A 13,374-nucleotide genomic window follows, 5' to 3' on the forward strand; every position below is an offset into this window, starting at 1 on the left:
CTCTCTCGAACTAGATGAACTTTCTGACAACTTCTTAGCAAGTCTTAAGTATTTCCTTCCACAATTAACTCCAAGCAAACATACAGGAGACTCTCAGAGTTACAAATGATTCTCGCACAGAATTTTTGTATAGAGGTACTGAATGAAAATTACTGTCACGTTAAAGATATATTATAAGCAGATTAAGACATCCCACACAATCCTCTAAGTGACAGAAGTCATTAAGCCTGGACCATCAGTTAGCATTTATTAGATCCTAGCAAACTTTATGATTATTTTTCAATACCAATTAAATTCTGATTAAAGAAGCAAACTCTTAAAATAAGAGCACTAATATCTCTAGTATTAATTGTGGCACATTATTTCTGAGACTGAAGCTATTGTCCTTTTCGATACAGTTCCTTGTAGGTTTCCCTTTCTGTTTGGTCACTGCACCACAATATATCACTTGTTCCTCAAATCCTTTTTATAAGAAAATAATTTATTAAAAAGAAAACTCTTCAGAATGTTCTGCTACTTTACTTACAGGACACATCAAGGATACCCGAAGGCTAGTGGTAGCAATTTCACTATCAGGATCTGCAGTAAGTTTTTCTTTAACTTTAAAAAGAAGGAAAAACAATTTAAAAAAATTAATGCTGACATAGGAATGGAATTGTACAAATACATTATCTTAAGTTTAAAATTTTTCAAATTCTTCCAATAAATTAAGAAACCAAAAAAAAAGAAAAACAAAGCATTAGCTATTGAGGTATTAAGAACACAATTAGACTTCTAGTATCAGTTTGAAAAATTACAAAGTTACAAACTCAGAATCCCATATTTAACTGAATTTATTTATTTATATATTTTTTCAAACAAGTAAAACTGCCGGGAAGGAAGAATATCGAAACAGATAGGTAATTACAATTTATGAACTAAGGAACATCAACTAGAGAAAGAACACACACAACACAGAGCACTCTGTGCTTCAATGCCTTCTAACACACTTTCATTACTATTTTTATTAGGAAGTATTGACTTTCTAATAATTGTTAACTTTGTTAGTAGAAAATATTTGTATATTTCCTTTGGCAAGTGAAAACAACTATGGATATGGCAATATAGGTATAATTTATTCTACAATGTACATAGTTACTACATATATAAGGTAGTACATATACTGATCTTCTCCTTCTGATACCTAATTCTCAACACTACGGGAGAAGTCTGGTTAAATCTTTCCAGGCAGTGGAACTGCAGCAAAGGCAAGAAAAACTAGGGAAGAGATTCCTTGCCTTTCAGCTCTAGGCAAAAGTAGTACAGCGCTGTTTGCAAAGATGAGAAATGGCATGAGTATGTGAGGCAGGATACCATCTTCCAACCTGGAGCCTCTTCTCTTTTCTGGTTAAATCAGTGGCACCAGAGATGAATGGGAGAAAAGGATTCTCTTTCCCCGAGAAATGTCTTACTCAATTAAATTCAGTAACTAAAGTGAATTGTTGATCATTTGGGTTAACTTAAGACATTTTCCTCTGCCTATTACAAATTATGAAAGCAAAATTGCAAAATAACTGAAAAGGCAAGTATTATTTATGACTATCAATATTTGTTTTTGCAAGAAGAGCTTCTTAGACTGAGTTTTATTAATGTATGTCCTATTACACAATTGAGGTTGTGAAGACTCAAGTTCCAATTCTCCCATTAATGCATGCATCAAAACTCTCACTATGCGGATATTTTCCTAAATTAGAGCTTTCATTAAAAGGTCAAAGATCAAGCTAGTTGGAGATATAAATCAGATCCCCATCGGAGTGCTAAAAGAAGGGCTTTTCAATTTAAGGGCTCCATTCTTAGAGCAAGCTTTAACACAAAATCCATTTTAGTTTTAGAGTAATTACACCCACATTTTTTGGTACTGGTGGGCATGTGTGCGGGGGTTCTACCCACCACCACCCACTCCCCACCACCCAAACACACACACACTATTAAATTATCTCATATGTTCAGTCTTACAAACATTACTTACTTAGTGCTCTGGAATGATCAGGGTTTCTAATACCTTTCATTTTTAATCTCTGTAATAACATGGCAGATGTGAGCTGTCTTACAAGATATACAGACATGGAGTAATTCTACAAAGAAAAATCTGTATTAAAGGTAAGTGACAACAGTCTCTTTATTTTCATAAAATAGTTGCCTAAGAAACTACGGTTTCTAAAAACAGCATTCCAAAATAACTTCCATAGGAAGGTCAATGACTGGAAGGGGAGACAAAATAAACTCAGCTACTTTAAGAAGGATAAAAAGTTTTAGCTCAACCATATTAAAGGTATTTCTCAATCATTTATCACTTTAAAACATACACGTAAAAGATAACAAAACGTTAGGCCAGTGATCTCAAACTGTGTTACTAGGTTAGCAAACCTAGTGCTTCAGCAGCTCTATAATACAAATGAGTGTGTACATCATGTCCTTTATGTAAGGGAACTCTTATCAATATTGTCACTTGAAATATTAGTTCCACTGCGTAAACTAAGTTTAAACACCAGTGGTCTGAATCAGCAAGGAGCCAGGCTGGTGCAGTGGGTCAAGTGTTGTTGGGATGCTACCTGAAAGGTAATTGTCCCAAGGGATAAAGATGCGGCAGTCTGCTTCTGTAAAGATTTACAGTCTTGGAATCTCAATGGGGAATTCTACTCGGTCCTTTTGGGCTACTATGAATCAGTATGGACTACACAGCAGTGTGTAGGTGGGTTTGGGTCTGAATTTATACTTGAAACCCGAGCTCTAAAATTCTAATTCTGGCAAGAGACAACGTGCTACATGGTCTTAGGCTAGTCACTAACAAGAACCCAACATCAACATTTTTCTGAGAAAAGCTTTGACAAAGTAATTCCTATTCCTAATGAGGCATTTCACTAGAGAAGGGACAGCTACTATAGACTCATTAAGAGATTATAAATGTAACACATATTCATTGGACTGAATAAACAAAATACTTTTAATAGATACCAAAACCAAGTATTTTAAGTATCATTCTTTTAATGTCCTGTAACCAATAAATCCTTTTAATACCTGAATACCCAAAGTAAGCAAATTTAGGTCAGTTAATCACTTCAGTAACAAGGAGGAATATGAATCCTATGATATGGCAAACCTATAAGGGCTATAATGCCTAATCACATATTTCAAACCATGTAACTTAACAATTATTTCAAAATGACTCCTCAGTTCAAATTCCTCTTACTAGGCTTTAAAGAATTAATAATTACTCATTTAATAATGTGATTTAAATTTGCTTACAAGTCCACTTTCAAGATTTTACTTGCTCTTTCTAATAAGCTGCATTGAGGGACTCATCAGTAAGCAACTTTGCCACCAGCTTTGGCTTTTGTAAAGGTTTACAGCTTAGAAAATCTAAGCCGGGAATCTTTATAGCAGTTCTACTCTGTCCTATAGAATAGCTATGAGTTAGAATCAAGAGTGGATTTAAGTAACTATTTTTATAAGATATACGCACATGTTATAGCAACTACTAGTTGTTTAAAACAAGAACAGATTATTTCTAATCACAACATGTGTACATGGAGTCATTTCCTTCTAAAGACTTATCGTAAGTCTTAGTAAATAGCATCACCTACAGTTCCCAGTTCTTAAAACATTACCTAAACATACATACAAACTGCAATTAACCCATCTCCTTAGGAAATAGTATAAATTATTTATCTTTATTTATGTATCTTCTTCCCAGGAAAAGAAGAGATGATACCGAAGAAATCCTAAAAGCTTTTAATGTTAAGAATCTCTACTTCTTCACCCTTGACTTGATTACTGCTCTTCAGAGATGATATACAGAAAACAGAATGAGCTAGAGGTAGTGGTCTAAGAATATGCAAAGTGAGTCAACTCCAGTGAGGCCATTCTCATGCTACCCAAAGAAGAGAAACTTTACCTTTCCAATTTCTGATGCCCAAGAAATGGAAATCTGGTTTGGCACAGCTGAAGATAACCTAACTAAAGATGTAATATTCAGGGGGCGTCCAGGGCGCTTTTGTTCAATCCCATTTTTAGGTGGCGGTGCGTAGCCCTATAATTATAAGAAAAATAATCTAATTTCTCTGTAGTAAAGGAAACATCTTCTCCAAAACATACAGAATGTTGTCTGATTTGGGTGACACCCAGCTATTATTCTGAAAATCACAGTCCTCATTCTAAAGACCTTAATCTTAAAAGAGGAAAATGATCAATTTAAAAAAAACAAAAAAACCAGCAAATCAATTAACAAAATCAGAAAAGTAAAACCACCACCAAAAAAATCTATGTTCCATCATCAAAATCAAAGATGCTGATGACATCTTGCCATATTGGCTATGAGTCTTTTTCCTTTTTATAAGGAAACCAAGTTTTATAGATAAATTTACAGTTTACTGTATAATAAACAGGAGCTGGGATTTATATGTATTAAAATTCTAGGGGCAGGAAAGGAGAATGGGCTTTGGAATAAAGAAAAATGAATTTCAAAGGAATTATTAGCCTCTTGTGAGCTTATTCTGTAAGCTCACATCATCAATGTTCTCTCTACTGCCTATGAGACTAGAAACTCGTCTTTAAAACAGGTCAAGATAACATAATCAATATTCCAATTAAAATTTCATTGGCTTGCTGATTATATATTAATATTGCTTTTTATGCCTTTTTCTACTTTCTTCTATTCACCAAGTTATCAAACATATACCAACTCAACAGTTTCTACATGTACAATTTCACGACACGAATGACATTCCTCATGTTGAGCAACCACTCCCACCTTCCTCCCTTATTAAATCAACTCACTGCCCCCTAAGAGGCCAATTTCATCTGCTGAGTTGCTGTTGCCACATTGCCAATTTGATCTCATATAGTTCTTTAAAAAGCATAATGCTCAAAGCAGACCTTTTTGTTTTTTCAACTACTGTTTGGTTTTAAGAAGACTTCAGAGATGTTTTTGACTTAAAGTTATATCAGGGAAATAGGTTCAGGAGTTCACCCACCCTCCATGACTCCAAAAAGTCTGAGAATTTTAAATTCTGTTCTGCATCCTACCCCCATTTTTGATCAGAATCCCTGTGTGGCTTCTTTGATCAGAATGTTCAGTAATCGTAGTCGGGCACCATCCAGTTTTTATGGTCTCATGGCAAAGGAGTAGTGACGAAGTTCAGTCTTCGGTATCCACAAGGGATTGATTCCAGGACCCCTCACAGTAATGAAATGGTGTAGTGTTTGCATATAACCAACACACATCTTCCAGAATACATTAAACCGTATCTGTTATTTTTAAGAGTCGTTGAGTAGGTTCTCATTCACAGCAACCCTGTCTGCATAGGGTTTCCCAGGAATGGCTGACGGTTTGAACCACCGACCTTGTTTATTCTACATACAGTGCCACACTAGGACTCCAGATCATTTCTAGATAACTTATAATACCTAATACAATGTAAATGTTATATAAGTAACACTTTACGCTCCCTCGTAGCCTTTGAAGAGCCGCTTTCACGACTTATTTATTTTTATCCCCACCAAGAATTTTTGATCGGCCATTGTTTAAATACATGGATGCAGAGCCTATGGACACAGAGGGCCAATGGGTATTTGCTTTAAATAGCAAATGTATTCATTTTAGATTCACAGTATGTCCAATACTCAATTCATGCAGGGCTTTTTGGGTTAACTGCAATTTTCAAAAACATAGTCGACCACTGAATGTGACTCTGAACTATGTAGGTCTACTTATAGATTTTTTTTTTAAACACCGTGTACCACTAAACATCTCTGTGGGAGCAGTTCGTCTCCAGTAAACCGCATGTCACAAAAAGTGCATCTCGCTGTTCTCACATATTTTTTATTTTAACTTTTTTTAAATAAAAAATTGAGTGATAGTTTACATAAGAGAATATCAGTTTTGCACTCATACTATCATATTTCGTTTCATTGCAATGATTACAATCCCCTCCACACATCATCATTCAACAGTATTTGCTTCTATTCCCTCTGTTTTTGTTGTTTTTATGTATACAAAAACACTTAGGAATATATAATTATTTAAACAACCAAAAAGGGCACATTCTGCAAGCCTTCCTCCTGGCCTCCAGCACACAGTCTTTCTCTTTCCATGAGTCTCGAGTCCTCAGCTGCTCCCTCTCTCTGTGTCCTCATCTCTACTTCCATCTCTGGTGTCGCTGCTTCTCTGGATAGGGTCCTGAAAGCCACTTGTGCTCTTCTCCCTTGATGGTCCTAGGGTCCTCTGTTTCTGGATTGTAAGATTAAGTACTCCCCCATTTTTGCTACAAAAGTTCTACGTTTACAGTTCTCTCACGCATTTTTCATTGTGTTTAGGACAGTACCATAAACTTTGCACAATACCTTGGGGTCCATACAAAGTGTCACTAGTGATGCTGTAAGTGCTCCCACAAAGCAGAAAAGTCATGAGTTGAATCATATGAATGAAGACTGAGATCTGCAGCTATGGTTGACTGCAGTTTCAAGATAATTGAATCCAGTATAAGGACCATCATTTAAAAAAAAAAATTAATTAATGAAGTCATTGCTGCAGCTATGCCAATAGGCCTAGAAACTCTGTGTATTCTTTACGAAATACCTTTTTATACTATAATGAAATGCAGCTTTTATAGGAGTGTATAAATACACTGTTGTTGCTGTGTTGTTAAGTACCATTGAGTTCACTGAGTTACTTCCAAATCATAGTGACTCTGTATAGCATTTCCAAAGAGAGGCTGTTTTTGTTAAATTGCCATTGAGTCGGTTCCGAATCATAGCAACACCGTATAGGGTTTTCAAGGAGCAGCTGGTGGGTTTGAACTGATGACCTTGTGGTTCGTAGCTCAGTGCTGATCCTACAGCACCACACCAGGAGTCCAATGGAGCAATTAGTGGGTTTGAAATGTCAACCTTGTAGTTAGCAGTCAGTTCTTATCCTTAACTAGCACCACACCAGGACTCCATAAAATACATATAATATACAAAATGTGTTAACTGACTGTGATATCAGTAAGGATTCCAATAAGCAGTAGACTATTAGTAGCTAGGTTTCTGGGGAGTCAAAAGTTACATGCAGATTTTCAGATGTGCAGGGGGTTGGCACCCCTAGTCCTCGTATCATTCAAGAGTTAACTGTAGTGTTTTTAAAATAAAATTAAAATGACTTAGCAATGAAAACATCAAGGTATTAAAAAGCAAATACCAAATTTCATGAACTGTAAGATGCCACTGATTACCATTTGATTGTGTACCAATGAGAAAGGAAAATCAAGCTTCTAATTATGGTTGTTGTTAGTGACCATAAGTAGGTTCTGACTGGAGGCCAACTATTTTATGCATACATTAGCAAGAAAATAAAGCAAAACAAATTGGATATAAAGAAGAATCTTCTGACTCTTGCTTCACTTAACCATCAGTGTCTTTCCACATGACACACCACACCAAGATAATAGAATTTCTTAAAACTGCATTCCAATCCTCTAATGTCGCTCAGGTTGTTTGTATATCCTCAACAACCCATTGTTGATAGTTCTTGTTAAGTGCCATCGAGTTGGTTACAACTCAATCGTGATCATGTATAGGGCTTCTGAGGAGGAGGAGTTGGTGGAATTGAACTGCTGACCTCACGGTTCAAACTAACCTTGCTGTCTAGTACTTAGCCTACAGTGCCACAGTATGGGTAAATATTGATACACTCTGGAACTTATGAGAATGTATAGGTGAAAGATTTTCAGACAACAGCCAAGATTCATATTCCTTTCTCAAAATGTCTTTATATATAGCAGTTGATTAGGTTCACAACACAACGTAGCACAAATACTCTGGAGTTAGTTAATGCTTTGGGACAGAAGGCAACAGTGACTGCCATGTATTAACTACCCCAGAGAAAGTGTTCACCAGCCTAGATTTCCATTCTCTCAAGAAGACTAGACAAGTGACATGTTCAGAGAGCCGTCCGGAGTGCTGCTGCAGACCTTTATGGTGGTGGTGAAGTGCCGACTCATAGCGACCCTGAATAGGTTTCCAAGGCTGCAAATCTTTATAGGAGCAGAAAGCCTCATCTTTGTACCATGGAGTGGCTGGTAGATTCAATCTATTGACTTTGCGGTTAGCAGCCCAATGTGAAACCCACTATGCTACCAGAGCTCTGTAGACCTTATACAAAAAGATAAAACATTCTAAGCCATGGCACAGTCACTTCATTTCGAAAATTTTGTGGAACATGTGTGTTTACACATCTGAAAGCACCATGTTTTCTGTAGCAATGCCAGGAAGCTTAGGTAGAGCCTCACACATTTCAGATCCAGGCGCCATCACTGGCAGTCACATGATACTGAACAGGTCTTCAGGGAGATCTGTAGATGACAAAATGGCCTCCACCATTAGATCTTTCTTCATGGACAATGGGAAAGTTATGTAGCAATAAGAGTCAAAGGTCAAATTCCGGGCAAAAAAATGTAGATATGAAAAGGCCATGGAAAGTGTCCACAGAGCCCTTCTATAATCCGTGATTTTGCCAGACCAACACATGTGGTCGTCCACTGGCAGCCTTCTGCTCCAAACGGGGATGCTTCTTCCCTCAGAGTTCAGATGTCTGTGCAATTCAGCCAGATAAAAGACAGCTTCTGGACATCTGCACCTTGTTGCCAGAAACCTAAGAGGCAAAATGTCCCACTTGAGTTTTGAACATGGATGGGGACATGTGAGCATTCCTCCCCAACCATATCTACTCAGCTTCTGCAATTTCCCTTTTCATCCCCAGAGGGCTGTCTTAGTTGATTTCAGTCTCAAGACATCTTCCAGGAAAAGTCAGTCAGTGGTGCGTGGTTGCTCAAACCCTACAAAATTCATGAAATAAGTATTTCTCAGGTCTCTAAGTTCACAGGTTGTTTATGTGACGAATGGGATGCTCAACAAGTACACAACGCAAAGAAGTCAGATGCTTTTGACTGCAACAGTCTGCCTGGGCCATAGACTGTCTTCAGTTTGGGGTTCCATTACAGAAGCTGGTTATGGCAGAGCCCAGAATCCTACACTGCAGTGTCTGACTTGTTTAGCTCTCAAAAGTGTACTAATTCCAGTGTGTCTCATGCTCAGTAAGATGCTAAACAGTTTTCTCATCTCCTTTCTCAATAATCGCAATGATGTCTGCTTTGCTAAAATGGCAGCATGGCAAACTGATGGGGTCACTTTTTATAGCACTTCAATTCCAACAAACATACCTCCACTATATAGTCTTGACAGCACTTAACAACAAACAACAATGCAGCCCTGATAAACAGGCCATTCTCCAATATTTAGTGATGATGGCTTTCCTGCTCTTCTATACAGCTATCCTGATTTAGGGACTTATTCACTGGAGACTAAACCACAGTCCAGGTCAACAATTATTAAGACTTGATTAACAGGATCTAACAAGTCCAGAGCTGTTTATCAAGCCAGGAACTCATTGTATTCATCCACATTGTATAGTTCTCAGTTGTGCAAGTCCATATATTGCTTAAACAATGAGTTCTCTATCAAATACCAATTCAATCAAATACCTCATTAAGGCCTGAGTTTAGAATTCTTGATCTGTTTCCAGTCACTCTCCATAATCTCTGCTTTTCACCATCTCCTCCACAGCTCAGACCCAACTAACACAGACCTCCACCACAGAGTACTGCCCTACATATGCGAGCTCTCAAGTCCTGCCTTGCTAGTGTGCTGCTTGATATGGCACCAACAATCTTTCCTGGCTTCCTTGCTTACAGCATAAGATGTTTCAGGTTCACCTTTTTCATCTGGGTTAGACCTCAAATCAGTCATTTATCAAAGAAGCCGCGAATCCCTCTAGTGGAAAGCAGTATTAAATTCAGATGTTAGGACTATTCACTGGTACCGAGCTGTCACAACTTCTAGGTCACATCAGCGTTTATACTAAACCTACATGCATATCTGTTGAATAAAACGTAACTTACAGGCAAAGGAAACAACTTCCCATTGACTTTGACACATAGACTATTGGGATAATTATCTTCTTGAGGGCAACTTGTCTCTGCCAGGCAAAGTCTGCAATCAAAACAAAATAACAATAAAGCAATTCTTAAATAGTGTACTCAAACATGCTCATGTACTTTTAAATGTAGGAAAATGCACACATATTTAGGAAGTGTAAAGTCAAGAAAAGATCAAGCGCACCTTAGCTGAACTTGCACCGTGTAATCTCTCCTTCCACCTGGCAAAAAATCCCTTTGGAAAGACAAAGAAATTGGGTTGAGAAAATGTAATAAAATTTCTTAGCAACATTTCCACTAGAAAAACCATAGTCCTGTTTTTATTCTTATTCCTTATTCTTATTTGCCTATCAATAGCACAAGTCTTCATCAAAAATACTGCAATGAGGATAACCTCCAATTATGTAACTAAAAAGGTATTTTTAATTCATAGTAACTTTCACAATACAATATTTATTTCAATAGGCACCTAATGTCAAATACAGATTTGGTTAGCTTGGAAAAGGAGCACACAGGCTCTGAAAGAATTCAGAAAATTAATCTGTTTCCTTATAGTGCTTCTTAACATTGCCTGAGCACTCTAATCCCCAGAGGACTTTGTTTTAATAAAAGGCCTAGTCACCAGATAGTCTTATTGCTCTAGTATATACTCTCAGCATTAGCAGCTTTTAAAGCTACTCATGTGATTTCAAATTAAAACTAGGATAAAGTAGTGCCCAAAGTCTCAAAACTTCTCTATACTATGGGCAACTTCAAAAGTACTTATCCAATTAAGGACACAGAGCCTCTTACAATAGGCTAGATGAGACTCTAATAGAGTCCATATATAATATCTCTGGCTAGAAATACAGAATCTCAGACCCCATCCTAACCTCCATGTTAGCAATGACAAGACACAATCCATTTAAAAGTACTGTCCCCTTAGTCGCTATCACAAATCCATCTATCTTGGGCTTTGTCAGAGAGAAGATGGTGAGAGATTAGCCTGAAGTGCAGCTTTCCGACCAGTTCTAACTGGGTCAGTCTTCTCACTGTCTCTAGTGTTCGCCAGAAGGCCATATACCACAGTAGTGGCCAGCTGAAGTTCTCAAGTCCCAAGCTGTATGGCCTTGAACACACTCCTTAACTTCTCAGTACCTCAATTTCCATAGCTGCTAAATGTGGTGAATGGCATCCCCTATGTCCTAGAGTTGTTATGATGAGTATGTGTAAGATGAAGAGTTAGAAGATCCCTGCAAATGTCTAAGCCAGAGATGAAGAGCTAAGAGCTATACAGGCATGAATATCACTGAGTAAAATTTAGGCATAAAATCTTTTAAGGCACAAAGACCGATTAGATATGGGAAAGAAGGAAATGAGAAGGGGAGTTTCTAGGATGATGACCATGTTTTGGATTGGTGGAACTGGTCAGATGGACTAAAGGAAGAAGAGGGGAAGCAAGTTCTAGCATTTAGTCCTCATCACCACTGAGTGAAGTAGACATGATCATTCCAATTTTACACAGTGGGTAAGAAGATTCAAGGACATTTAGTAGCTAGACAAAAGGCATAGACCACGAAAGATCTAGCTGCATCAAGTTTTAGATCTTAAAAGTGACATAAAAGAATCAGGGGACTCTGACATACGGATGGGAAACAGTAGATGAAGAATGAGTAATACAAGAATTACTGACCAAGCAGATTCCAATGGCATTAACTGAAATGGGAAACACAGGAGGAAACATACCAAATAAAAATCTTTTTAAGGTCAGTTTAGATTTCAACTTTCACCAATGGTGCCTGACACACGATTTGGACCATAGTATATGTTCAATAAATATGTGCTGAACAAATAAATGAATGAAAGAACAAAAGTAAACAAGCAGATCTGGAGGGAAGGCAATCTCACAATTTTGGATATTTGGTGTCCCTGTGAGTCATCAAAATAGAGGCAGTTAGGACCCCGAGGGAGATGCTGGTGATTTTGCAGACTCTCAACACCAAAATGGATGTGGTGCTACGGGTTAACATACTGGACTACAAAGTCAGTCTGAACTGCAAGGATCAGAGGTTCAAGCTCACCAGCCACTCCTCGGAAATCCTATACAGGGGCAGTAAGAGTCAGAACTGACTCAACAGCACTTAACAAAACAACAAAACTTAACCAAAACATCCATGGCTATCGTTACAGAATAGAAGGAACATGTTACAGGAGTCAGTGGGAGGGACAGAGAAGACAATTTGAGAAGTACTGGTACCAAAATGAAGGAGCAGTGCTGAAGCCAAAAACACAGCCAAACACATCATCAATTCTCGCAAGATGCAAAAACAAAAACAACAATGCCTAAGTCCGAATCTAGTGCAACCTCTAGATCTTACTACCATTACAGGCACAGGGCAGGAATCACATACACAGCTGCTGCTGCGGTGCTGTGGAGTTGGTTCCCACTCACAGTGACCCTGTATAAGATTTCCGAGGCCGTCAACCTTTACAGGAGCAGAAAGTCTCATCTTTCTCCCGCAGAGTGGTTGGTGGATGTAAACTGCTGACTTTGGTTAGCAGCCCAATGCATAACCTACTGCATGACAGAGGCTCCTTGCATACATAGTAATGGCTGTCAAATTTGTTATAAATTGGAAATAGCTGGTGAACTTTAAAACTACTAGTGTTTGGGTTCCAACCTCAAGCGATTTTAATATGATTGGTGTGGGGTGAAACCTGGTTATCTGAATTTTTTAAAGCTCCCCAGTTGACTGCAATATGCAGCAAAGTATGAGAACAACTAGGACAGCATGTAAGTGAAATGACATCATCAGCAAATCCAGCATGGGTACTACACTACACAGTCAGTAAAGTGGGAGGAAAGGGTTAGAATAGTAAATCTTACAAGAGCAACCAGGGCTCATACAGGGACTGAGTCATGATTGGAATGGGGGGGGTATCATGCTAGGATGCTGGAATGTCTCTTTATTACGTGACTAACCAAGGGACGGGAGTTTTAGTCTGTGTTACAGGTCAAAAGCTCTCCAGTATAGATTCCAGCCTGACTAATTCAACCCTATAGCGAGCGGACAGCCACTTCTCCATCTTTGGAGCGAGCATGCCTGAGGGAGCCAGCATTCACCGAAGACCCACCTGAAAGAGGAATGTCATCTGCATTTCCATTGAGGTCTCCCCGGCAAGAGCACCAACGGAGCCAGCCACAGCAGAGAAGACTTTAAGAACTGTTTAACCCTTAGGGAATTGGATAAACCCCAGACATTCTGCTGCTTTGCTTGTCGGGCGTGGGGAATGGGGAGTTAATAGATGTTACTGATTTTGCAATCGTCCATCAACCATCATAGGTTTTATCCCCTGTTAAAGTTTTCAGAAGCTAGGCAAA

At 38.2% G+C, this 13,374-nt stretch overlaps 1 protein-coding gene across 2 annotated transcripts in view; it reads right to left on the reverse strand.

Moving 5' to 3' along the window:
• Positions 1-13,374, reverse strand: part of PIAS2 (protein inhibitor of activated STAT, 2) — a 110,309-nt gene that overhangs the window by 34,797 nt on the left and 62,138 nt on the right. For both annotated transcript variants that reach the window (XM_006835108.1, XM_006835109.1), the window contains 5 exons: positions 10,198-10,248; positions 9,978-10,068; positions 3,935-4,069; positions 2,009-2,114; positions 527-600 (listed from right to left, as the gene is read on the reverse strand). In XM_006835108.1, coding sequence (XP_006835171.1) covers positions 527-600; positions 2,009-2,114; positions 3,935-4,069; positions 9,978-10,068; positions 10,198-10,248 — 457 coding nt within the window. The remainder of the gene's footprint in view (positions 1-526; positions 601-2,008; positions 2,115-3,934; positions 4,070-9,977; positions 10,069-10,197; positions 10,249-13,374) is intronic.

The sequence above is a fragment of the Chrysochloris asiatica genome, unplaced genomic scaffold (assembly GCF_000296735.1).
Source record: "Chrysochloris asiatica unplaced genomic scaffold, ChrAsi1.0 scaffold00015, whole genome shotgun sequence".
NCBI classification, from domain to species: Eukaryota; Metazoa; Chordata; class Mammalia; order Afrosoricida; family Chrysochloridae; genus Chrysochloris; species Chrysochloris asiatica.